Source organism: Heptranchias perlo, chromosome 37, assembly GCF_035084215.1.
Source record: "Heptranchias perlo isolate sHepPer1 chromosome 37, sHepPer1.hap1, whole genome shotgun sequence".
NCBI lineage: Eukaryota > Metazoa > Chordata > Chondrichthyes > Hexanchiformes > Hexanchidae > Heptranchias > Heptranchias perlo.
Window position 1 is genome coordinate 5,461,186 of NC_090361.1, and position 27,738 is coordinate 5,488,923.

The window sequence follows — 27,738 nt, forward strand, 5'->3', positions numbered from 1 at the left end:
TACCTGCCCGCCCCGCTCCCACCAGAAGGGCAGGGTTAAAATCAACCCGTATATCCTTTAGCGAGTTCTTGTTTGCTAATATAGTTACCTCCTCAAAGAAACCCCAGGTTTTTAAGAAATATCACGTCATTTATGAAACCATACTGAATGCTTTTATGGTATCTGTGCTCTTCAGGCGAGCATCAGTAACACCCCGTAATATGCTGTTGACCATTTTCCCCACCAGGAACAGGAAGAGGCCATTAAGCCCGTCGAGCCTGTTCTGCCATTCAATTAGATTATGGCTGACTTGTATCTTAACTCCATCTACCTGCCTTGGTTCCGTAACCCTCAATACCCTTACCCAACAAATATTAGCTTAACTGGTGTATAATTCCTGAGTTCATGTCTCACTCCTTTTCCTACATTACAACAGCGACGACACTTCAAAAGTACTTCGTTGGTGCTTTGGGACATACTGAGTTGGTGAAAGGCGGGAAAAGGCTGCGAGATCTTTCTTTTCTTTAGAAGGTAAGAATACTCAATACTGTGATGTTCTAATTAAGAAGGAATATTTGAGAGGTAAATACGGACATACAGAAAATCCTCCAGTCTTCAGGTACAGCTTCCTTTGTTTATGAAGCCCCTTAAATATAAACCCGAAGCTTTGACTATTTCCTTGCTCACTTCCCTCACGGTTCTAACACGCCTTCCATCTGGTGCCTTGTAGACATGAATTATTTGAGTTTCTTCATAACACATGCTTTATTCGTGTCCACATATGTTACAGATTCCCAAGACGATTCAAATGGATCTGAAATTTGGAATTAATTTAACACACCTGACATTTCCTGAACCTCTGTAAATATTTCAAAACATCTTATCCCTCAAGTCTTTGCTCCATCTGCATCTTCCATCGCTGAGAAAAAAAACCATGTTGTGTTTGACCACCTTCCCATGGCCCCTTTTTCCATCTTATTGAACCTTGTTTTAATTATTCACGACTGAATCCTTTTATGAGTCGCAGGCCTCACAAGTATTTGTTTCCTGGTGTCCTTACAATAATAATTCTTGGCCTTTTCTTTAACTTTTGGTGTCCAGCACGTCACTGAGGGACATGTGAAACTGCGGTCGTGTCTGCCCATTTTGATGGTTCAGGTGGATAACACTTGAAAGAAGAACGGATGTCCTGATGATAATGTGAAAGGGGGCAAGTGAAATATGATGCAGCCAGTGGTGGGTAAAAGATTCCACTGAGATTCCGTAGTATTTTTGATTTGCACAACATCAAACAGAAGTTTCCAATGAATCTCTTTATTCTGTTGGTGAAACCTTTCATTACAGGGATATTCTTGTCTGGTCACGAAACAAGAGCACAGTGCAATGGTGGCAGCGACATATGCTGTGTGAGGAGGACAGGACATGCCATGTCTGTGATGACTCCTATGGTTGAATAGCCTCCCACACCCAGAGGTGGGTTGGGGGGGGGGGGAAAGGTCAGATTTTGAATAAAAATTATTTCAAATAAAAACTCTGTGCAACTCAATAGTTGAGACCTTAATGTTAAGACCTTGTGCTTACTTTGGATTCAGTCTTGTATTCTGTACAATTGGTTAATCTTCTTGCTGACTTAAATCAACAGCAAGATTCACTGTATAGCCCAGACTACCCATTGTAGGACCCCCTACTGCAGCTAACTCAGCATAATCCTGGGGTCAAACCTGGGATCTTCTCCAGCTACTCCCAGGATAACCCCCCTTGGGGGAGCTGAGGCCTGTGTTTTTGTCATGTTCCCACATCCATGTGAGTACAATAGTTTCTTTAATCGGCCCCGATTCAAATGCCTGGTCAAACTGGTTCAGCTGTAGAAAGGCAGGAAGGGTTTCTAATTTATCAGCTGCTTCCCTTTTATCTGAGATTTCTTTTTATGAATTAAGATCTTTAAGGTCTATTTTGGTGTTAATGAGAACTTTGAGGTTTAAGGCAACGAAAAGTCTATAAAAAGAAACATCCCTTCCCGCTGTCGAATTGTCCTATGGGCTCGGGAAATGACAAACCCTGTGAGAAGCAGTCTGAAAATGGCAGAAACCAAATTTGCCCGGTGATCCAAAAGCTGGTATAGTTTAATTCTAAAGGGTAAGCTCTTGCCAGCCGATGGGACAATCTAACTGGCACTAGTCTCGGTTTCTTAGAATGATCTCATGTTATAATGACTAAAGCCAATTTAACGCACACTGAAACTGTAAATGTGTTTGAGGAGACATCGACGTCAGGTTGAGGCAGAGTCCAACTGTCCACTGGTCTGTTGCTCCAAGGCCTCTGAAATAGGCAGCCTCTCAACGTGATCAATGGTGTCGTATTAATCTTCCAGCGTATTTAGTAACCGTCGCGGTATTTACAAAGCCTGCTGAAGGTCTCGAGCGGGTGACATTCCCGCTATAGAAAATCTTGACGAGAGAGTCGATGAGTGGGAAGAATAGAGGCAATCTTTTCAGTGAATCACCATTAGAATATGAAAGGCTTTAGCGCGGAAAGTGAAGGTGGACTCCCGACAAGATGAGGGGAGGGAGGGAGGGGGAACTTGGCTACATTGCGTTCGATGGTGTGACCTGATGCATCTGGACCATTTTCACCTCATTGGTGAAACATTTTGTTCTCGCCAGAATATCGTAGATTCCCATTCGTTTCATTCCATATATATAGTGCCTTTAACGTAGCAAAACGTCCCAAAGCGATTATCAAACAAAATTTGACACCGAGGTATTAGGACAGGTGACCGAAAGCTTGGTCAAAGAGGTAGGTTTTAAGGAGCGTCTCTGAAAGAGAGGTTTAGGGAGGGAATTCTAGAACTTAGAGCCTCGGAAGCTGAAGGCACGGCCGCCAATGGCGGAGCGATGAAATCGGGGATGCGCAAGTGGCCAGAATTGGAGGAGCGCAGAGATCTCGGAGGGTTGTAGGGCTGGAAGAGGTTACAGAGATAGGAGTGGTTATTCAAAATGTCTACACGCAGGTACAAAGATCTGAATGACCTCCATCTATGCTGAGATTCCTACGATTCTATGCTTACAAAGCTAAATTTCCTGATTTGTACTTAACTTTTTGATAAAAGTATTGAGAGGAATTTTGCCCCCTAGGGACAGACTGTTATAGCACTAACTAGCTTTCCACCAGTAACATTGGGCATTGGAGCCTGAGTGAACTTTTAAACAAGTTAATTCTTGGGATATGGGCGTCACTAGCAAGGCCATTTATTGCCCATCCCATTGCCCCTTGAGAAGGTGGTGGTGAGCCGCCTTCTTGAACCGCTGCAGTCCGTGTGGTGAAGGTTCTCCCACAGTGCTGTTAGGAAGGGAGTTCCAGGATTTTGACCCAGCGACGATGAAGGAACGGCCGATATATGTCCAAGTTGGGATTGTGTGTGACTTGGAGGGGAACGTGCAGGTGATGGTGTTCCCATGCGCCTGCTGCCCTTGTCCTCCTAGGCGGTGGAGGAGGCAGGTATGGGAGGTGCCGTTGAAGAAGCAAGGTTTCCATGGTCTCCAAGTCATTTTTTGCACGTTGAAGAAGGAGATAAATGTACATTTCCTACATGGCACTAGTGAGGTTAAGCATTCACTCACTATTTGCATTTTGTTAAATCACGTGACGACGACTATTAGCAGTTCTTTACTTGCCTTGGTCTTTTCTCCTGGGCCCAAGCCTCTTCATGAGTGTCCGCCATGTCCACCTATGGCTCCGATAGGCCCAGAGGCTCCAGCTTCCGTGACAAGGCAGTCAGAATTTTATCAAATTTCTCGTATCTCTCATTCCGAGTAACTCCAGCTGCGTTGGCGCCCCAGAACAATCTCAAAGCAAATTCGGTCTTGAAGGCTTCTAACAACTCTTCTTTAGCCTGAAAATCTGGAAAAGAAAGATTGACGTTAGCCTTTTCACCCATGTTAGCTGAAATGAGGGAAACTTCACAAATCTTTGAAGGTGGCAGGGCAAGTTTATAAGGCGGTTAAGAAAGCGTATGGGATATTTGGCTTTATAAATAGAGGCACAGAGTGCAAAAAAGAGGAAATCAAAATACCTTTACAAATCACTGGTTAGGCCTCAGCTGGAGTATTGTGTACAATTCTGGGCACCGCCACACTTTAGGAAGGACTTCAAGGCCTTGGAGAGGGTACCGAGGAAGTTTACCAGGATGATACCAGGGATGAGGGACTTCAGTTATGTGGAGAGATTGGAGAAGCTGGGATTGTTCTCCTTGGAGCAGAGAAGGTTAAGGGGAGACCTGATAGAGGTGTTCAAAATCATGAGGGGTTTTGATAGAGCAAGTAGGGAAAAACTATTTCCTCTGGCAAGTGAGTTGGTAACTAGGTGCCATAGATTTAAAATAATTACCAAAGAACTCGAGGGGAAATGAGGAGAAAGTTTTTCACACATAGTGCCTTCCGGATCCTAACAGCCCTATCTGAAAGGATGGTGCAATCGGATTCCATAGGAACTTTCAAAAGGCAATTGGACATGTACTTGAAGAGGACTCATTTGCAGGGTAATGGGGAAAAAGCTGGGGAGTGGGACTAAATTGGACAGCTCTTTCAAAGAGCCAGCACAGGCACGACGGGCCAAATGGCCTCCTTCTGTGCTGTAAGATTCAATGATTCGACAGATGAATGCATACTCAATCCAATGGATTATAAATGGATTTTTTTTATATAATACCCAAGTTGCCCATTCTTTATTTGCAAGCTTAGTCAATGAGTGTGAACAAGCTATTGAATTAAGGTTGGTTATAACCGCCCAACCCAATCCTATACCCATCTGATATTCTCGCATACTGACACATTTTTGCAGCAGGATTTGCTGCGTTGAGATCAGAAACAGAAATCCTGGCTGGTTGTGGGTTTTTTTCGCTCCTTCCTGCCCCCAGGGGCACTGAGCCCAATTTTAGTGCCTCTAAAAACCCCACCCAGCACAGAGCAGGTAACCCAGCACAGAGCAGATAACCCAGCACAGAGCAGGTAACCCAGCACAGAGCAGGTACCCCAGCACAGAGCAGGTAACCCAGCACAGAGCAGGTAACCCAGCACAGAGCAGGTAACCCAGCACAGAGCAGGTAACCCAGCACAGAGCAGGTACCCCAGCACAGAGCAGGTACCCCAGCACAGAGCAGGTACCCCAGCACAGAGCAGGTACCCCAGCACAGAGCAGATAACCCAGCACAGAGCAGGTAACCCAGCACAGAGCAGGTACCCCAGCACAGAGCAGATAACCCAGCACAGAGCAGGTAACCCAGCACAGAGCAGATAACCCAGCACAGAGCAGGTACCGCAGCACAGAGCAGATAACCCAGCACAGAGCAGGTAACTCAGCACAGAGCAGGTAACCCAGCACAGAGCAGGTAACCCAGCACAGAGCAGATAACCCAGCACAGAGCAGGTAACTCAGCACAGAGCAGGTAACCCAGCACAGAGCAGATAACCCAGCACAGAGCAGGTACCCCAGCACAGAGCAGGTACCCCAGCACAGAGCAGGTACCCCAGCACAGAGCAGGTAACCCAGCACAGAGCAGGTAACCCAGCACAGAGCAGGTACCCCAGCACAGAGCAGATAACCCAGCACAGAGCAGGTAACCCAGCACAGAGCAGATAACCCAGCACAGAGCAGGTACCCCGCACAGAGCAGGTAACTCAGCACAGAGCAGGTAACCCAGCACAGAGCAGGTACCCCAGCACAGAGCAGATAACCCAGCACAGAGCAGATAACCCAGCACAGAGCAGGTAACCCAGCACAGAGCAGATAACCCAGCACAGAGCAGGTACCCCAGCACAGAGCAGATAACCCAGCACAGAGCAGATAACCCAGCACAGAGCAGGTAACCCAGCACAGACTAGGTAACCCAGCACAGAGCAGGTAACCCAGCACAGAGCAGGTAACCCAGCACAGAGCAGGTAACCCAGCACAGAGCAGGTAACCCAGCACAGAGCAGCAACTATACTGGGAATTCCTTCCCTACCCAGTTCAGTCCTACACTGAGGGGAGAAAATGGAAACAAAGCCTTGGCAAGTGGCTCGTGTTTTTATTTTAATCCTAGAGTTAGTCATGGCCACTGCCTTTATCACATTGTCTGCCCCGTTCAGAATGAGTGGGACAAGTTGGGACACACTCCAAAAAGCTGCTTCTAGCCAAAGCAATCACTGCCCGATTCCGAGGCATTGTTTCCGAAATGTGCTCATTTGGATCGACTTGCAGTGCTACCTGGGAGAGGTCTGACTAAAAGCAAGTCATTCTCAGCGATGTGCTGAGCTCCCATGGGCTTTCCCAGCTTCTGCTCAATATCATTGATGATGAGGAGGAAAAGAAGCAACGAGACAAATGAAATCTTTGTGGTTTGTTTCTGATCAAAGGAGACTGTTACTGTGGTGGGAGTTGCTGTGTTCAATGTTCAGTGTGACGTACTCCTGTCTTTTAAGCTATCCCATGGCAGTTTATTTTATTATTAACCCTCTCACTCCTGTCTGGCCAAAGAAATGGTGCTTTTTAAAAAAAATTTCCGACTTTCTCTTCTCCTCTCCCAGAGATGGTGACTTGTGCTGTTCCAGAGGCAGCAAGCAGCCCCTCCGTACCTTGCATAAGTCCCCTAATCTGTGAGCCTAGGCCGTAAGTGCTGGCAGGCAATTCGACTATGGGGACTTCGCAGCCGTGTGCCACACAGTGTCTAATCATGCATTTTCCAGTCAGACTCGCTGAATAATGACGAGGAGCAGAACCCTGGACTGTTTCTCCCCCCACCCCCCCCCCCCCCGCCTTCCTAGTCCAGGTCCTTTGAGACTAAATATTTGGAGCAATGTTCTGTCCTCACACTGATGGTGTGGAGATTCACCCACTGGGAGCGGGGATTTCAAATTTGGTTATGCGCAGTTTCCTGCCCGAATTTCCCATGTGCGTTTTTAGTGGGCAAAAGTTCCTGCCAGTGGCACAAAGCTGCAGAAATGACCTCTCCAGTGCCCCCGTCCCCCTCGCTGCCGGCCCACCTGAGATCAGCGCAGAGTGGGGATCACACCTGGGCTCTTCCTGGGCTGTGTGTGCCTCAGTACCATCCCAGCTGGTGGAATTACCCAAAGCCGTCGACTGAGCACGGAGGAGAAGTTTTATCTTTACTTCACGGAGGCGGGGCATTTTGGGGCTGTAGGTCACCGGAGAGCTATTCAGCTACAGGGTGCATCAGGTCATTCTATGGGTACTCGACTCGTACTATTTCTACCTGTTGCATTCAGCGGTATGTCCATTCAGAACTGCACACGGTAGCACCCGGTCATAATCACCGATACAAGCAGTAGGGAAGCTATTTGACCCTGAGATGAGCTACCAACCCCATATCTGCTCCATCACCAAGACCGTCCACTTCCACCTCCGTAACATTGTCCGTCTCCGCCCCTGCCTCAGCCCATCTGCTGCTGAAATCCTCATCCGTGCTATTGTTACCTCCGGTCTCGACTTTTTTTTTTATTCGTTCATGGGATGTGGGCGTCGCTGGCGAGGCCAGCATTTATTGCCCAACCCTAATTGCCCTCGAGAAGGTGGTGGTGAGCCGCCTTCTTGAACCGCTGCAGTCCGTGTGGTGACGGTTCTCCCACAGTGCTGTTAGGAAGAGAGTTCCAGGATTTTGACCCAGCGACAATGAAGGAACGGCGATATATTTCCAAGTCGGGATGGTGTGTGACTTGGAGGGGAACGTGCAGGTGGTGTTGTTCCCATGTGCCTACTGCTCTTGTCCTTCTAGGTGGTAGAGGTCACGGGTTTGGGAGGTGCTGTCGAAGAAGCCTTGGCGAGTTGCTGCAGTGCATCCTGTGGATGGTACACACTGCAACCACAGTGCGCCGGTGGTGAAGGGAGTGAATGTTTAGGGTAGTGGATGGGGTGCCAATCAAGCGGGCTGCTTTATCTTGGATGGTGTCGAGCTTCTTGAGTGTTATTGGAGCTGCACTCATCCAAGCAAGTGGAGAATATTCCATCACACTCCTGACTTGTGCCTTGTAGATGGTGGAAAGGCTTTGGGGAGTCAATGCTCTCTTCACCGGCCTCCCGTCTTCCGCCCTCTATAAAGTTGAGCTCATCCAAAACTCAGCTGCTCCTTTCTTGACTCGCACCAAGTCCCGTTCACCCATCACCCCTGTGCTCGCTGACCTCGGTTTTAAAATTCTCATTCTTGTTTTGAAATCCCGCCATGGCCTCGCCCCTCCCTATCTCTGTAACCTCCTCTGGCCCTCCGAGATCTCTGCACTTCTCCAACTCTGGTCTCGCGCAACTCCCACTTCCTTCGCTCCACCATCTGGCAGCCGTGCCTCCAGCCGTCCAGGCCCTAAGCTCTGGAATTCCCTCCATAAACTTCTCCGCCTCCCTCTCCTCCTTTACAAACTCTTTAAAACCCACCTCTTTGACCAAGCTTTTGTTCACTTGTTCTAATATTTCCTTCTTTGGCTCGGTGTAAATCTTTGATTACACTCCTGTGAAGGGCCTTGGGGCGTTTTTCTACATTAAAGGCGCTATATAAATGCAAGTTGTTTTTGTTGTTGTTGAGCCCCACTCAATCAGGACAGTCCCTCGCCAATGGAACGCAATATTTTTGTGCGGCATCCCTTCCCTTGAAGGATAATATCCCATTTATACCACAGCGGTAGCTTTGGACACAGTGCAGGAAACTTCACCTGAGTTAGGCTTTCCCTGGCTCATCCTGTGAGTAGCTGAGGAATGTAGACCAGGGAGGGGTGGGGGGGGTCTGTGCTGAACTGGCTGATCTCCCGTGCGGCAGGTCTGAGGGGCACGAAACTTGGCCTCAGCACCCCCCGAACTAGCAATGGGGAGAAAACGGCCAAGAACAGCTAGCATTTATGGAACCCCTTTGTGCCACTTCACAGGGGAGTCAGTGGAGGTGACCAAAGGTACAGTCAACGGGGTAGGTTTTGAAGGTGGGGGAGGGGGCGGGGTCAGAGGTGACAAGGTGGAGTAGGTTTAGGAAGAGAGTCCCAGAGAGTAGGCCCCAAGGCAAGTGAAGACTCTGCTGCCGATGGGGAGGGGAGGAGAGGAGGAGCCAATACTCCCCGCTCTTGCTCAAAGACAGGTTTGCATTCAGCCGCGATGCCCCCTGCAGTCGAATAGCTGGCCGACACACATTGTCGAGGCTCTCGCCTGAATAATGGCCAAGGTGATGGAGAGCCACCAGTCCTCATGGAACTGGTCAACACCTTCCAGAGAAGGGGATACAGGTGGGAAAATTAGCAAGAATTTTTTTTAAATGGAGAACAAATGAACCTCGTCAGCACAAAGCTATTTCACTACTGGATTATTTTTTCTTTGGACATTCCTGGGATTCAAACCCAATCACTCTGCGATCGTCAGGGGGCTGTGCGTGTATGTGTGTGTGCGTGTGCGTACATGTGTGTGTTAGGAAACAGATTTGTTTTTGTTACTTCACTTTACACCCAGTCACCAGAGCGAGCATCTGCGAACGGGAGGCCCACGAGTTGGAATGTAGCACGCAGCTCCTCCTACATAATCCAAACAATTCCCCTCAATCCCAGCCCCACAAGAATGCAACCTACTGACCCACTGTCACACTTCCATTTCCTCCACTGTATCCTTATGGCTTTGAACGATTACGGGAGATGGTCTTGACAGGCAGACAGAAGGGAATTCTAGGATGTGATATACAGAGGAAGCATTGTAATGTCTTGCTCCTAACAAGCAAATCATAAGCAGCCCTTATTATATGGGAGGATGTGTCATAGTTATAAGGGGCCAGAGTCCCACAAGCAGTTCTCTTTTTAAAGTATTTTGTCAATAATGTGATACGTATATAACCAAAGCAACTTTAATCTCTGTAACCTCCTCCAGCCCTACAACCCTCTGAGATCTCTGCGTTCCTCCAATTCTGGCCTCTTATGCATCCCCGATTTTTACCGCAATGTGATAATGATTAGATCATCTGTTTAGTGATGTTGGTCGAGGGATAAATATTGCCCAGGACACCGGAGGGAACTCCCCTGCTCTTCATCCAAATAGTGCGGTGAGATTTTTTTACATCCACCTGAGAGGGTAGACGGAGCCTTAGTTTAACGTCTCATCAGAAAGACGGCATCTCCGACAGTGAAGCACCCCCTCGGTACTGCGCTGGCAGCCTAGATTTTGTGCGCAAGTCTCTGGAGTGGGACTTGAACCCACGACCGTCTGACCTCAAGAGGTGAGAGTGCTACCCACTGAGCCACAACTCAACATGGATCAGGGAGCAACCCTGTGACCGACTGGAAACATTGGATTTGATGACTGTTGGAGGAAATACTGCGTCGTAAGAAACCTACCTTTCAGTTTAGCCTCAGCGTTGGCTCTGTACGTCGCAGCGTTCCACGTCACGGTGCGAGCTGCCTCCAGCGTCTTCAGCAGCATTTCGCAGCTCTGGTCTACGTTATCCCACGTTTCCGTAATATCAGACACCGATTGGCGCTCCATTAATGTGATGATGGGCAAAATGTGTGGGACGGTGGTGTTTTGAAGAGGAAGCTCACCTGCGACGGAGAAGAAAAAACTTTGTGAGAACAGGTGGTACATGCCAATTCATGTACCTACAATATATTGAAATGCAAAAGAAAGAAAGAACTTGCATTTATATCGTGTCTTTCGGATAATTTGTTTTAGTGGTAAATATTGGCCAGGGAGTAAATATTGCTCCTTGATGCAGGAGGAGATGATTTATCTCCATGATTCCCTATGTTGCGAGCCTCCAATTTCAGATGGTAGGTCGATGGGTTATCTCCAGAGTGGCAAGGATGGAAGAGCAGTGACTCCACCTCACTCTTCGATAGGTGGTCCAGGAGTTGCGTTGGCAGAGATCTGCTTAGAGGTGGCTTGCCCTTCCTTTTAATTAGGGAATCATGCGGGCAATGGATTTCGGAAGATGGACTAGAAGCTTATTTGGCCTTCTACAGGCTGCCAGTCATTGGAATTCACCTTCTTGAGTTAAAGAAAGGAAAGAAAGACTTGCATTTATGTAGCGCCTTTCACGACCTCAGGACGGCACAAAGCGCTTTACAGCCAATAAAGTACTTTTTTATTTGCAGTGTAGTCACTGTAGTAATGAAGAGTTGGGATTGATCTTTGTCCCTTCTCGGTTTGGGTATCGGAAGGAGGATTGTCCAGAAGTGACTTTTCCAAATTCGGCATCAAACTTTCCCCGACTCCGTGACGCCTCATCCTGCATCTGCAGTTGTGGCCACAGAGAAGTCAAAGGTTCTGTCAGCACAATCAAAGGAAAATGTGAGATGGGGAGTAGGTGGGAAGGAAAGAAAATTAAGGCCAGATAAGCACTGCAAAGTGCACTCCTGAAGTAAAGACTCTACTTTCCAACTTGACCAAATTGTCAACAACATTAATAATGAACTATTCTTTAAAGGGATTAGCCAAGATTGATTCATCGCCAGAACTGGTGATGTTACTACTGATAGAAAATGGAGATCAATCGTAGGGCGTGGTTAGATTGGGCACGGAATCATATATAGAGGCTTATTTCTAAATCTAGCATAGGAACATTTAAGGGGACGCTAGATAAGTATATGAGGGAGAAAGGAATCGAAGGATATGTTGATAGGGTGAGATGAAGTAAGATGGGAGTGGGCACGTGCGAGCATAAAGACCAGCATGGACCAGTTGGGCCGAATGGCCTGTTTCTGTGGTGTAACTTCAATGTAATTCGATGTAAGTCTTCAACAGACTCTGAATGTATTTAAATCATCGTCATGAGTTTGCAGTAGGGGGAGGGGCGTGATCTCCTCAAATTACCCCAATTATCCCAACTGATAGGCTTCAACCAGTTGATAACGACACCCAGTTAACTATTTTCATCTTTCCAAAGGCACGCCCCAGTCCTTTCGTCTGCAGAAATGATTAATAGTCTCCGCAGAACTGTATAATTACAGAAGTGCGCAGATACCAAGGACCTGTGATGCGTTTGAAGTTAACTTCAAAAAGAAGACCTAATCTTGTTACTTTATGGGGATTTTCGGTTCTGCTAACATATTTCTGCCCTTGTTAAAAAAAGGGGTTCATTTCTAGAGGGATAGAATAGAAAAGCAGAGAAGTTATGTTAAACTTGTATAGAACCTTGGTTAGACCACACTTGGAGCACTGTGCACAGTTCTGGTCTCCATATTATAAAAAGGATATAAAGGAAAAGGTGCAAGAAAGATTCACAAGGATGATACCAGAACTGAGAGGATACTCTTATTGGGAAAAGCTGAAAATGCTGGGGCTCAGAAGGCTGAGGGGTGATCTGATAGAGGTTTTTAAGATATTGAAGGGGTTTGAAAGGGTAGAGGTAGAGAAAATGTTTCCATTTGTGGGGGAGACCAAAACTAGAGGTCATCAATTTAAATTGTCACGAATAAATCCAATAGGGAATTCAGGAGAAACTTCATTACCCATAGAATGTGGAACATGCTACCACAGGGAGTAGTTGAGGCGAGTCGATGTATTTAAGGGGAAGCTAGATAAACACATGAAGGAGAAAGGAATAGAAGGATATGCTGATAGGATTAGATGAAGTAGGGAGGGAGGAGGCTCGTGTGGAGCATAAACACCGGCATAGACCAGTTGGGCTGAATGGCCTGTTTCTGTGCTGTAGGCTCGATGTAACCCGTTCAGTCAAAGCTTCATGTCACCTCACTGGACACGGAATACCTGCCTTTTCCCTCATTCAAGGATTTTGCGAATGGTTTGAGCTCCTTCTCGAACTTGATGGCACTATCCGTGTGATTCCGGCGCAGAGTCCTCCACGTGTGTTCCAGGCGCATGATCTGTAAGGGACGGGAAGAAGCTGCATAAAGGGTGGGATTCAGCGAGCCCCCCCCACCATCAGCCCCTTGCCCATTCACAGGGCTGAACGGTGTTGGATTAACAGTCTGGAAGTTTATCTCCCAGTTGCCTTTCTGGTTGGGAAGGATGTCCTAGAGTCATCACTTCTTTGATCCGGTGTGGTGCCCTCCACAGTCGAATAGCCTCCTGACACTTGCCAGGCTCACACATGAAGAATGGTCAGGCGTGACCAGAGGGAGCGAAACTGTACCCAAGTTCAAGTAAGTGCCTTCAGAAATAAAGGGGCAAGAAAAGAAGGCATGTCCCAAAAATTATATCTCCAAACCCCAACGAAAATCACGTCAAAAAAATTTGTTCATTGAAAAATATATTTAAATGTCATCTCAAGAAAGGTAAATAGTTACCTGTAAGGTGAGTGAGACCCTTCAGTTGATGCTGTGGTTGTGCAAGGCATTAGCAACACCCGACAATGATAAACCACAGGCCTGTGAATTCTGCACAGCTGTGTTACCTGAGAGAGCAGGAGGTAAAGGTCTCCAGGTGTGCACCCGACTCATAGAAGCTTACAGCATAGGCTGAGGCCATTCGGCCCATCCTGCCTGTGCTGGCTCTTTGAAAGAGCCATCCAATCAGTCCTTCCCTGCTCTTTCCCCATAGCCCTGCAATTTTCTCCCCTTCGACTATTCATCCAATTCCCTTTTGAAAGTTATTATTGAATCTGCTTCCATCGCCCTTTCAGACAGCGCATTCCAGATCATAACAACCCGCTGCGTAAAAAAAAACTGTCCTCATCTCACCTCTGGCTCTTTTGCCAATTACCTTAAACTAATTTAAAATGGACTCCACAGAGCCCGCACTGCAGGGGCCTTTCTACCATCCTGGATATCATCTTTGTGGTATCCCCAATAATCAAATCTGCTCAACTTAATAATGATTAAAAATGATCAAAACTGGCAGGAGGATCGGTAACCAGAGGACACAGATTTAAGACAATTTGCAAAAGAACCAGGGGGGAGATGAGGAGAATTTTTTTTCAACGCAGCGAGTTGTTATGATCTGGAATTCACTGCCTGAAAGGGTGGTGGAAGCAGATTCAATAATAACTTTCAAAAAGAAATTGGATAAATACTTGAAAAGGAAACATTTGCAGGGCTGTGGGGAAAGAGCAGGGGAGTGGGACTAATCGGATAGTTCTTTCAAAGAGCCGGCACAGATACAATGGGCCGAACGGCCTTCTCCTGTGCTGTATGATTCTACGATTATTAAGTTTTTACACGTCCCTCAGCTTTCAGCTCAAGAGAAGCACTGGCCGAGGCCTGGGAGTGGCTCTCAAGTCCGGTATTGAGGAACAAGATACAGCCTGGGGAGATGTGAAGTGAAAAGAATAGCAACTCAAAAGAAACAGGAGACCGGGGGAGGGGGGAAGGCCTGAGAACCCATCTAAATACCTGAGGCAGCTCCAATGCTTTCATCACTGCTGAAAGTCCAAAGAGATCCCCCATGGAGTCTTTCAGCTCGACTGCCAGTTGGACAACTTTATGAAGTACTGCGGACCTTTGTCCAACACTTCCTGTGCAGCCCAAGATGTCCACAGCAACGCCCAGGGCTATTAAGTGATGTCTGGAAAAAAGAAACCGGGAGAGACAATGGAAAAAAATATATAATGAGTTTTCGGCTACTTTACGGTGAGATTGTGTTAAAATACAGTCTCGGTCACCTCTCCAGCTGAGTTGGAATCCACAACAGATAAATAGGCACCTCCCTCTAATGCTGCTGACTGCTGAAGCAGCTCTATTGTTTTGTCAAAGTATCTACAAGACAAAAACTCCATAGGATCCAATTGAGAATATCCACTGGCCATTGCTCTTTGAGTCCATTGTAGATTCATAATAATTATTTTTATGAATGTATTTTGTTCTTGCCTTTTTGTTTCTGTGTGTCACACCTCTCCCCTTGACTTAGATAGAATCACAGAATCGTTACAGCACAGAAGGAGGCTACTTGGCCCATCGAACCCATGCTGGCTCTTTGTAAGAGTAATCCAGTTAGTCCCATTCCCTGGCTCTCTCCCTGACTTCCCTGACCAAGCTTGTGGTCACCTGTCCTAGTATCTCCTTATGTGGCCCGGTGTCAAATTTTGTTTGATAATTGCTCCTGTGAAAGTGCCTTGGGACGTTTTACTACATTCAAGGCGCTATATAAATGCAAGTTGCTGTCGTTGTAGACTGCCCAGTTACCTGCTCCATGGCCTGCCCTACACGCACTTTTATGCCTGCCCTTGACACTGCGTTCAACTTTGGGAGAGTGACACATTTCCTCTTGTACATTCAGGACTTGGGAATCGGTCTCCTTAGGCAAGGGGTTGTGGAGCTCGTTGGGTTTTGTTTTCATGAAGACCCACAGAGAGACGTGCTTTTGAAGTGTAGTCACGGTTGTAATGTAGGAAACACAGCAAGATCCCACAAACAACAATGTGATAATGACTTGATAATCTGTTATTAGTGATGTTGGTTGAGGGATAAATATTGGCCAGGACACCCCACCCTGCTGTTCTTCGAAATGGTGGAGTTGGATCTTTTACATCCACCTAACAGGGTAGATGGGGCCTCATTTTAATGGCTCATCTGAAAGACGGCATGTCTGAGAGTGCAGCACTCCCTCAGTTACTGGCACTGGGAGCGTCAGCCTAGATTTTGTGCTGAAGTTCCTGGAGTGGGACTTGAACCCACGACCCTCTGACTCAGAGGCGAGAGTGCTGCCCACTGAGCCAAAGTTGACAAAGCCATTGCTCTTGTCCCAACAGCGGAAATGCAGGCACACGTTTTCACTGGGGCATCGGAGCCAGGCTTGTTTACACCGTGGGATGTACCCAACACAGGGAGACCCGCATAGCTGCAGTCATTCAGGGAAAAATTACCCGATAGGCGTGGAAGTATGAGCCATGGTCACTGACCTTGGGGGTCCCCCTTCCTCCCTGTTGAAGAAGCACATGAGCCTCCATTAGTGCATCCCACACCAGTCCGGTTGCGATCGGAAAGCCGCCCCATGGGTGTGGATGAGCTTCCAATTGCCGTGGGTCTGCAACACGTGGATCAGACCGTCCACAAAGGCGGTGGAAGTGATGGCAGACACGATCGCCACTGCCCTAATCCTACACACAGGAAATATTCAGACCCTGAGCAGGGATTCAGAGGTTTGGGGAGGTGATTGAAAGTGAAGTCGACATCGCCGGCCGCCATCTGCAATGTGGAGTGTTTACTTTCCAAGCTGGTGTTGGAAGATAAACCGCCCCATTAAATGTCCCAAGTAAAGCCATTCGTGCTCAGATCGATTAACAGCTGATCTGAGCGAGCTCCACGACCACAAAGACCAGGCAGGTCATAGTTCAATCTCTGGTCCGCGGGCGTACCGGGGAATGAGGCTGGTTTGAGAGGGGCGCTTGTGTGGATGGCAGACGAGGATAGATGTGGGCTCAGCTGTGAGGCTCCGTCTCCATCACTCTCACGGTCAAACAGCCTGCCGATACTCTCAACCGAGGCTCATACGTGAAGAATGGGCAGTGGATTACTAGAGGCAGCCAGCAAGCCTGAGGCCCGCAAGTACGATGGCGGCATACCCACTGATACTTGCCAATAGGGAATTTCTGCACGTGACATCCCGAGTTTCTGCCCTCCCACCTCTGGATCTTGATCTCGGACTGATGGAGGACCCCGTTTCCTTGAAGCCTTTGCTGCTGCTGTGAATTCCGGATGGTGAGATTCAGACTGGATATGTAGGAGGGGGAGGAGAGCGAAGGAGGGGGAGGAGAGGGAAGGAGGGGAGAGGGGGAGGAGGGGAGAGAGGGACAGGAGGGGGAGGGGTTGCTGCAATTTCCTCCTCATTGAACTTCATGCCAATTTAGTTTTTATTTTTCGCTGGGATTACTGACTCACAGTGTGTCAAATTTTGTTTGATAATGCTCCTGTGAAGCGCCCTGGAACGTTTTATTACGTTAAAGGCGCTGTATAAACTCAAGTTGTTATTGTATTTCTGGTTGCCAGGCGGCCTGATGACATCATGCGCATGCGCCCATGCATCTGGTGACGTCACGCGCAGTCGGTGTTTTGCAGTTGACGTCACTTCTGACGACGTCATCTGCATCTCACTTCACCTCCCCCCAACCCCCCACCACAAAATTCCCAAAGCATCAAACAGCGGGTGTTCTAAGTGGATCAGTGGCGGGAGGTGTTTCAGAGTCTACGGTGAGAAAGACACATCGGCCATCTGTTGGCGTCGCCGGGCATTACCTGTCCAGGAGGTCTATTCGCAACTGGTGCCCATGGGGCAACATGATCAGATCCAGCCCCGAGCTCACGCCCATCATCCTCTTCTGTTCCAGGGTCACGTCAATGATTCGAGTAACCTACAAAGACCAAAAAGCACATCGGTCTTTTCCTCAGATTGAAACAGGCCGTTCCTCCTGCCCCACCGTGTTCTTAAACGGTGCTATACCTTTCCGGTGATAAGATGTGCCTTATCCTTTGAGCGATCTTACAAACGGAGGCATGCTTTTACCTCAGGGCGCGGCTTCCTGCGGTGCTAGTTTGTAGTTACGCCGAGATCTTCCTCACAGAGTCCATCTGGGGCCCTCTGAAGACAAAGCTTCACTGACAGCAATCATACATGGGTTTACCGCTATGGATTTTGTGGGCCGCATGTGTGTTGGCTGCCCAAATCCAATCGCCCAATATTCATGCGTCATGGGAGTGATGGGAGGTGAGTACCACAGCAGATTCTATCCTCACCTCCTGTCCACACAAGCACACTTGCAAACCAGGGTCATTGGTAAGCAAGTAGATGGTTGATTTATCCCTGCCCTACCCCAAGGACAGAGGCCAAATGTCCCATCCCGTACCCCCCACCCCCAACTGGAGCCTTAACCTAGTTCCTGTAATCAAGTGAATTATTGATAATGAAATATTACCATAGATATACAGAGTCTATAGCACATAAACAGGCCATTTGGCCCAACTGGTGTTTATGCTCCACACAAATCTCCACTCCTCTTCATCTCACCTTATCTAAGGAATCTTACAACACCAGGTTATAGTCCAACTGTTTTATTTGAAAATCACAAGCTTTCAGAGGCTTTCTCCTTCGTCAGGTGAGCGAGTGCTCACTCGCTCACCTGACGAAGGAGAAAGCCTCCGAAAGCTTGTGATTTTCAAATAAAGCAGTTGGACTATAACCTGGTGTTGTAAGATTCCTTACATTTGTCAACCCCAGTCCATCACCGGCATCTCCACATCATCTCACCTTATCAGCATACCCTTCTATTCCTTTCTCCGTCATGTGTTAGTCTAGTTTCCCCCAAAATGCATCTACACTATTCACCTCAACTACTCCTTGTGGTAGCAAGTTCCACATTGTAACCGCTATCTGGGTAAAGAAGTTTCTCCTGAATTGTCCATTGGATTTATTAGTGACTATCTTATATTTATGACCCCAAGTTTTGGTCTCCCCCACAATCTTCTCTACGTCTACCCTATCAAACCCTTTCATAATCTTAAAGACCTCTATCAGGTCTCTCTTAGTTTTCTAGAGAAAACTATTACATTTACTGCAATACATTCACTAAGTCAACCTCCTACTCAAATAAATGACTGACAAGCTGAGCAATGCTTCTAAAGGCCCTGACTAATTGGGTCAAGGTACTGAACGAGTTATGTAGGTATCAGGTTAATCGCTAGTTATTGCCCATGTACCTGACAGTCCACTTTCAAAATGTGTTGTGCTGTAGTCTTTGCATCATTTTCACCAAATATTTCTTTGAGACGTTTAAGCACCGATGGTTCGAGAGGCTTGTTGTCATTAGGAAGTAAAGTGGAAGCAAAGGTGTCAAGTTTAAACGAGCTTGTGGTCTCAAATTTGGGCCTTACGAATGACCAGTCGTCCTCCTCCTCATTAGTCTCTTCCTGGCAGGTCTTCATGGAGGCTGCGTACGCGTCCAAATCCAGGAGGCAAAAATTAGTGTCCGTCGTACGGGTTCGGCTCTTCATGCGCTCCGCAGCTCGCAATCTCTCCACGTGAGTCTTTGCCGCTGAGGGTTTCTGAATGTTCTGAGGCACGTGTGGAACTAGCTCACAGTAGACACTTCCATCCAAGGCTGGATCCAGGGGAGTGTCCGTCATCATGATGGATGGAATTCTGAGGGGCTTCGGGGGCGCCTTGGAGTGTAACTGTCCATCGGAGCCTCTCAACACCATGCTACATTGAGAGCCAAAATGTTTTGAGGGCACTTTGGGGTTGATTAGTGGGTCACTTCCCGTTCTATACATTAGGGATGAAGGACGAATTGATTTATATGCTCCATTTGCTTGAATAACTTCTCTGGATCCTGTTGCACACAAACACAAAAATCTAACTGTTAATGTAATAAGTGAGCACTGTTCATCTCTACAGTTATTTTCTCTTCCTTCCCCTTTTTTATGGTCTCCCCTGTCAGATGGGCAGATCCCAGGCCTCATACTGATGTAAGTTGGCCATTAGAACCTCAATTTACCCTCATTCCACAATCCTTCACTCAGCAATTCCCCACAGCAACGTGACTGAGATCAGCAACTCAATAGCATGTGGAATTGTGGACGTAAACCCCACATCAGATGCAGCCACAACCTTTATCTTTCTCCTCTTCATCTATTTATACCCACACATGACTTACCCTGACCGAGAGAGCACGGCCAAAGGCTTCTTTCCTCTTGCCTGGAAAGAGGCACCGAGCGAGGTAGTCATTATTTCCTCCCCTTGCTCTTGCGGAGTGTCCCCACGCTCACCTCAGTTAGTAGCATTGTTCCTTCTTGGCCAGAACGCTGTGGGTTGGAGAACCCCACAGTACTTCACCTCGCAAGGCTGGCCGACACTCCAGTGCAGTACTGAGGGAGTGCTGCATTGTCAGAGGTGCCATTCCTTGTTGAGATGTTAAGCAGAGGTCCTATCAGACTGTTTGAGTGGATGCTTTAAACCATAATTGGAGAAGATAGCAGGTTTGGTATTCCGAATGGATGAAATCAAAATGGGCCAAAGGGCTTTCTTCACCCCAACTTATTATGTGTAACCTGTTCCCAGGTCAAAGAGGATGGGGTACAGCCATTGAAGGTATTAAAGTCTAGAAATGTTACCTTGCACCATTTTTAGCTTCAATCACTAGGTGCAATAAGGAGCATTCTCAGACTGAATGAGAATATACACGTCACGCAAGACTTCAGACTTAAATTGTCCTCACCTCCAGAAAGGTAGCTGTCGGACTGGGCAGACTGCAATGGCTTTTTGTTGTTCCCGTAGTCCAGAATATTTGGGTGACTGCCACTCTTGTCCTTATTCCTGCAGTAAAAACATGTCAGTAAACACAGAAGTGGCTTTGATAATTAATCCTTCACCCACTCCCCACCTCCCCCACAATGTTCATATGTGTTAACGTCACCTTACTGAAAATACTGCAATATCAGTCAATCCACCAGGTAAAGTGCTAACTGGCATTGTAAAAGAAATATTTGCATTTATATAGTGCCTTTCATGACCTCACGACATCCCAATTTTACAGCCAATTAAGTACTTTTTTTGAAGTGCAGTCATTGTTGTAATATAGGAAACATTAATTAAGTAGAGTTTGGAGTGGGTTCTCGTGGGGCTAAACTTACTTCTCCATTCCAGCAAACTCCTGCTGTAACACCGGTGGGAGTCTGGCAGAACGACACGGAAGTGGGCCGAGATCTGGACATGCCAGGTCGCGACCTAGGCTAGGAGAACTGCAGTGTGCTTCGGAGCCAAATCCAATCCTGTCCTCGCCCAGTATCCAATGTTCCAGCAGGGCTCACTGGCCTGGGAGTGGAATCCCTGGCTGATTTGTCCCTTTCTTACTCCAGGGTTGCTGAGGCCAATGAGCTACCCCGGCCTTTGCCCCTGCTGGGCTCAGCACAAACCAGGTCTGGTCTGTATGACCTCTACTAAGCCTGGCACTAGGCCATCAGGGAGCTAAGACCACGTACTTAACCAGATGGCAGGACGTTAATTAATTACCTTAAAAGATTGCCGTCTGCTGCAAGCTGGTCTAAAGACACTCCTTCGGACAGATTTAAGCTGAATCTCTTATTCTGATCAGAGCTTCTTGCTGCCAGTTGTCCATCCTGTGGTCTTTGGCCAGATGCTCCTCCATATTTCTCCTCAATGCACCTCAAGGGGACGGTGCGGTTCACGGGATGAAAGATTATCGCTCCGCTGTTCTCCGAAATTGGCTTGCGGTTTCCGACGTAGAATCGCACCAGCGCCGGGAGGTTGTCGAAGCTCTCCTGCTCAAACTGGAACAGCACTCTGGTGTAGGACTCCTTGCGCCTGAGGACCACACGGATGATCTTGAAGTGGAGAGGCTCGTGTTTCCAGGTGCAGCTCAGCACGTAATCTCCTGGGCTGGAGCGTGACTCTCTAATGAGGAAATCGCCATCTCGCTCTATTAGTACCTCTGCCTCCTGAGTGGTTAAAAGAGAGAATCAGCATCCATCGCACGCTCGTCAGCTGGTGCTAAATAATTCATTGCTTTCTCTGGCATTTTTTATCTTTTGAGCCGAGAGGTTTTGGCCAGGGATTGGAACGCTTTCCCCAAAATCAAGCACCCGGTGTCAACTTCAAGCTGTCCCAGGTCAATTCTCGACCCTGTTGCTACTTGTGGCTGTGAATGGATGGGATGTATTGCTTGGCCTGAGACACTCCCACAGAGGCCAGGGAAATAGGCTCATTGCAGCATTCCTGAGGGGCAGGACGAAGATAACTAGGTGTGAAAGGACGGCACTGGATTACAAACCACCGATCAGATCTCCAAGCTCTGATCTCCAGGCTTTGACCACAGGATGGTGCCAGACTTCAATCTCCTGGCAACCCCAAGAGCACAATTCCCAGGTAGGCCAAGGACCATGACCTCCAAGTACATCCTACACCATGGCCTCGGGACAGGCCATGGTCCCTGAAACTGATCTTCAGGCAGACTCTGAAATCCAACCTCGAAAAGCCTTGAATCAGCCCCCAGATAGGACCGAATACTGAAGCAAGGTCTGACTGACTGAAGTGTTCTCAACTTCCCCATTATATGTCCATTCACATGAGCATATTGGCTATTGCTCTGGATCTAAGCCCCTCAGTCTTTCATCCTATTTCCTTTCTGCCCTGTTTCACTCCACAGCCTCATTTCATGCCTTACCTCTCTCCTTCCTTCTCTCTGTCGCACTGTATCATGCCAATGTCAATCTCTTACCCCACCCATCCATCCACTGAAGTCATATAATGCTGCCTTCTCAGGCTTTTGCTTCTCCTAGATAGGTCTATGGCCTCTCTCTACTCTAACTTGAACATCAATATCACAGCTGGACATGCCAATGGCTCTCACTGTCGATGTGTTCACCTCTCGCACCATTCCTGTTCGAGTACCTCAAATCCAGTTTCCATTTGGCCCACAGCAACAAGACCTGCTTTGATCGAAGTTACCGGTGTCATTTTGTACAACTGCAATCTACGCCTTCATTTCCACTTCTCTTCCACCTTCAATACTGTTGGCCGTCCCACTTGCCTTCATAGTCTATCTCCGCATCACCATGGTTCCACTCATATACAGTCACTACATCTCCTCAAATAGTTTCTCCTCCCATGCCCACATGGTCACCTCCAGTGTACCGCAGGGCTCAATCCTTCATCCACTGCTACCTCAGTGACATCAGCCACAAGCACAAAGTCAGCTTCTATAGATAGGCCAAAGACAGCCAGCTGTACCTTTCTGCCTCAACCATCAACTCCTAAGCTGTTTCATTTCATTCCTTGTCTGACACCAACTTTTGGTTCAACAGTGACAAGATGGAAGGCAGTCTTTTCACCTCCTGCCAACATCTATGTGCCTCTGACCGAAATTCAGCTGCCTCTGCCTAAACGTGGAGCTTCGCAGCCTCAGCATCCTGTTCGACTCCAAGCAGAGCTTCTTACACCACATCCAGTCTGTTGCTTATAACCCCTTTCTTCCACCTCTGGATTATTGCTTACTTATTCCCTACCTCTTTACCACTTCCTGAAAACCTAATGTACACCTCCCTCACCGGAAGGATTGACTTCTCCAACACCTGTTCATTGCCCCATCTCAAAACCCCTCATAATTTTGAACACTATTAAATATCCCCTTAGTGTTCTCTGCTCTAAAGAGAACACTCCCAGCTTCTCTGGTCTCTCCACATAACTGAAGTCCCTCATCCCCGGTACCATTCTGGTAAATCTCCTCTGCACCCTCTCCAAGGCCTTGACATCCTTCCTGAAGTGTCTCCAATAATAGACTACTGTTTGTCCCCTATTCCGTCTACCACTCCCACCATCTGAGGCCCATCAGTTACAACACTGCCTCTGGAATTCCCTTCTAAAATTTTGCTTTGCTATCTCCCTCCCTTTCATTAAAAAGTCTTTGAAAACCTTTCTCTGTGCCTCCAATCTCGTTCCAGGGAATTTTCCTCCCTTGTGTGACTCTTCCACCGTGTTAAGGCTCTGAGGCATTTTCTCTTGCTTTAAGAGTGCTATAAGTTGTTTTTAAAATATTACTCAATAATATTTTTTAAAGAAGTAAACAAAGCACTGGGGTTCATTTCTAGAGGCTTAGAATTGAAAAGCAGAGAAGTTACTTTAAACTTGTATCAAACCTTGGTTAGACCACACTTTTGGAGTACTGTGCATAGTTCTGGCCCCCATGTTACAAAAAAGGATATAAAGGCACTGGAGAAGGTGCAAAAAAGATTCACAAGGATGATACTAGAACTGAGAAGGCATGCTTATCAGGAAAGGCTGAACAGCTGGGGCTCTTTTCAATAGGGAATTCAGGAGAAAATTCTTTACTCAGTGAGTGGTAAGAATGTGGAACTCGCAACCACAAGGAGTAGTTGAGGCGAATAGCAGAGATGCATTTAAGGGAAAGTTAGATAAGCACATGAGGGAGAAAGGAATAGAAGGATATGCTGATAGGGTTGGATGAAGAGGGGTGGGAGGAGGCTCGTGTGGAGCATAAACCCCGGCATAAATCAGTTGGGCCGAATGGCCTGTTTCTGTGCTGTAGATTCTACGCAATTCTATGTAATACTAGTCAAGTTATTGGGGTTGAGGTGTAAAATATTAACCACTTAAGCTTTGACCTCACGGTTCGCAGATATAAAGAGAAATGGCCAGAGATGTCCAACCTGTCGTGGGATGGGACCGTGGTACCAGGCATGGCCTCGTAGATCATCGGTGCTCAATTTTAGTTCCTCCTCCAGCTCCTTCGTCAATGGATCTTTCATGGAGGCCATTATGAGTTGATCAATAACCAACTGAAAAGAACAGATTAAAGAGGTCAGTGCACAGTATTTCTAGCGTGAATCCAGTGCGGCTATCTGAGTCAGACTGTCCATTATCACAGATTTGTGTTGAATTATAAGCAGTTTTGTGTTAGCACTCGCGCCTCTGAGTCAAAAGGTTGTGACTTCAAGTCCTACCCCAGAGACTTGAGCACATAATCCAATGCCGTACAGGGGGAGTGCTGCACTGTCAGAGGTGCCGCCTTTTGCATGAGACGTAAAACCGAGGCCCCATCTGCCCTCTCAGGTGGGCGTAAAAGATCCCATGTCACTATTTCTAAGATGTGGAGATGCCGGTGATGGACTGGGGTTGACAATTGTAAACAATTTTACAACACCAAGTTATAGTCCAGCAATTTTATTTTAAATTCACAAGCTTTCGGAGGCTTCCTCCTTCCTCAGGTGAACGTTTGTTGGAAATGTTCGTTGGAACGTTCGTTTCCAACAAACGTTCACCTGAGGAAGGAGGAAGCCTCCGAAAGCTTGTGAATTTAAAATAAAATTGCTGGACTATAACTTGGTGTTGTAAAATTGTTTACAACTATTTCTAAGAGCAAGGGAGTTCTCCCTGGTGTCCTGGCCGATATTTATCCCTCAACCAACACCACTAAAAAACAGATGATCTGGTCATTTTCTCACTGCTGTTTGTGGGAGCTTGCTGTGTGCAAATTGGCTGCCGCGTTTCCTACATTTCAACAGTGACTACATTTCAAAAGTACTTCTTTGGCTGTAAAGCACTTTGGGATGTCCTGAGGTTGTGAAAGGCGCTATATAAATGCAAGTTCTTTCTTTCTACTTTCTTTTCTAGTTGGGCTGCACGGTTTACAGTGTGTTTATTCTGCAAGGCCCCTGCAGCTCTGCAAAGCTATAGGGCCCTGATATTTCACAATCTATACAGAAGGCCCCAATGAAAAACATTGGGTCTCACCAACTTCATGGAGCCTCAGTGACTCTTTGGAAAAAGTGCACCCCAATTGCAAAATTGCATAGCACGGCTTACTAGGAGCTAGTAATTAGGAGATCTAGCTTCCCTCGTTTATAGTCATGCCTACCTTTCTTCTTAAAATTAATGAAGAAAGAAAAACGAGCCCTAGACTGGGTCAGCCAAACTTATCGTCACAGAACACAACGTACTTCCAGTACAAATAGAACATGCGACAGAGGGTGTGTTTGTTCAGTTTTGTTTTAACTGCATGACTCATTTTTGGTTCTGTTGCTTTCTCAACTAAGTTCAGCCTCTCTCACAGGATAAAAAAATACTTCCCCCATCAGCAACCCTTCCTGATGCTCATCAGTCTGGCCGACAGGATGATGCCATCGGGAATGCATTGCGACACTTTGCTCTCGGTGATGGTAATGGAGCCTTTAACACGACTGTAGACCCTTTTCGTGGCTGCAGCGCAAACTCTCCCCCCAAACAAAATGACAACACGGCCTCTTTAAAGGACAGGGCGCGAATGGATATTGGATAAATAAGTGACCTGTAACAATTCACTCACAGGAAATTATAAAGCACATTCGCTGAGCCAAGCTTGAGCGACTGTTAAAGAAGACTGATAAAGAAGGTCGATCAAAAGTTAACGTTCCTTTGCACAAAATTCCCTCGGCTTAAGAAAAAAAAATTACATTTTCCACGTGTCTGCAGAAGGGCCTGAACACGTTGTTACTGGTTCCTACAAGTTTGCCACAAATTCTCCTCACTGTAACAAAATAAAACCTCACAGGAACTTCATCAACAACATTCCACACATTTTTCACTAAGTCTCAGTTTAAAGGCTTTTTTTGTGCCACCAAGAGCTGTCATTTAGCAGCTTTGGATATTGTAGCCTACCTTTTAAGCTCATTGCTTCTCTGTTGACCCTTCAACCATGAGATACAGCCATTTAGTTTGGTGGTTTGATCGCATTTGGAAGAATACCTCAATTTAGCCCAGGGGTGCTGCACCTTCAGATGAAACTATTTGCTAGAAAGGTACAAGGGGCACGTAGAGTACCGGGAGGTTAGCTCCTACAGACAAAGAGTCACCTCAATGGCATAGCAACGCCAGGCTCTTTCTCACACTGCTGCGTACCAACAAAGTGGCAAATTTGATTCTGCCGTGTGCTACTGCTTTGTTGAGCTTGTGAGACGATTGGCACAGCAGACAGGACACCCCTTCAGAGTGTGGAATATTCCACTGCTTGTACTCCACCCTTTATTGCACAGTACAGGACACTTGACAGCAAACCTGTGCGATTTTATTGCTTATCATTCAGGCCTGCAGCTGGCGAGATTATGTGAACTGTACTCCTCCCCTCTTCCAGCCGTTCAAACTAGGGTCGCCAACTCTCCAGGGATTGCCCTGGGGTCTCGAGGAATTAAAGATTAATCTCCAGGACACTGCTGCGAGTAAAATCCTAGGAGGCCATTAAAAAAATATTGTGTGTACTTTTTCATTTTCTTTGAGGACACTTTTGTTTGTTAGTTATAAAAATATTGGCAAAGGATTTAAAAGAAAAGGGCTGTTTGACAGGGCGGGCGGTTGGAGGCTGGAGGTCATGTGATGAGGCCTCCAGGAATACGTCCAACCAGAGTTGGCAACCCCTGGTGCAATCTGGCAGACGATGGTGAATGTTAGAGATTGTGCTTTTTTTCCCCCGAAGTTCCTCTCACCCATTGCTGCCGTTTAGTTCGACAGGTGGCAGTGGCCCACCTCTTCCAAGCAACCATTTTTCATGTGTGAGCGTCAGCAGATAATTCAACTATTAGAATCGTCACAACTGATCCCAATCCTGAACTCCCCAGACGCGGTTAATAAGGCCATTAAAAAAAAGCAAAAAAAAGCACCGGGGTTCATTTCTAGCGGGATAGAATTGAAAAGCAGAGAAGTTTTGTTAAATGTAGAAAATCTTGGTTGGACCCAGGAGTATTGTGAACAGTTCTGGTCTCCATATTACAAAAAGGATATAGAGGCACTGGAGAAGGTGCAAGAACGATTTACAAGGGTGATATCAGAACTGAGAGGTTATCCCTATCAGGAAAGGCTGAACAGGCTGTGGCTCTTTTCTTTAGAAAAGAGAAGGTTGAGGGGTGACCTGATAGAGGTTTTTAAGATTATGAAGGGGTTCGATAGGGCAGATGTAGAGAAGATGTTTCCACTTGCGGGGGAGACCAAAACTAGGTTCCATAAATATAAGATTGTCACTAATAAATCCAATAGGGAATTCAGGAGAAACTTCTTTACCCAGAGAGTGATTAGAATGTGGAACTCGCTACCACAAGGAGTAAATGAGGTGACAAACAAAGATGCATTTAATGGGGAGCTAGGTAAGTATATGAGAGAGAATAGAAGGATATGTTGATTGGGTTAGATGAAGTAGGGTGGGAGGAGGCTTGTGTGTAGCATTAACACTGGCATAGACCTGATGGGCCGAATGGCCTGTTTCTGTGCTGTACATTCTATGTAATTCTGTGTAACTTAAGCGACTTCTGGGAGGGGAGGAGTCACATGACAGTGATCAGGATTTGGAACCCTGACTCAAATTTC

At 47.0% G+C, this 27,738-nt stretch overlaps 1 protein-coding gene across 1 annotated transcript; it reads right to left on the bottom strand.

The window, feature by feature from the left end:
• Positions 1-1,277: 1,277 nt before the first annotated feature.
• Positions 1,278-26,243, bottom strand: LOC137304431 (breast cancer anti-estrogen resistance protein 3 homolog). The gene is made up of 10 exons (XM_067973024.1): positions 26,044-26,243; positions 24,057-24,185; positions 20,884-21,329; positions 20,090-20,187; positions 18,573-19,204; positions 17,115-17,230; positions 14,277-14,448; positions 12,698-12,809; positions 10,323-10,526; positions 1,278-3,879 (listed from the first exon to the last, which is right to left on the bottom strand). The coding sequence occupies exons 2-10, from the start codon at positions 24,162-24,164 to the stop codon at positions 3,707-3,709; spliced, it is 2,061 nt and encodes a 686-aa protein (XP_067829125.1). The 5' UTR covers positions 24,165-24,185; positions 26,044-26,243; the 3' UTR covers positions 1,278-3,706.
• Positions 26,244-27,738: the final 1,495 nt, after the last annotated feature.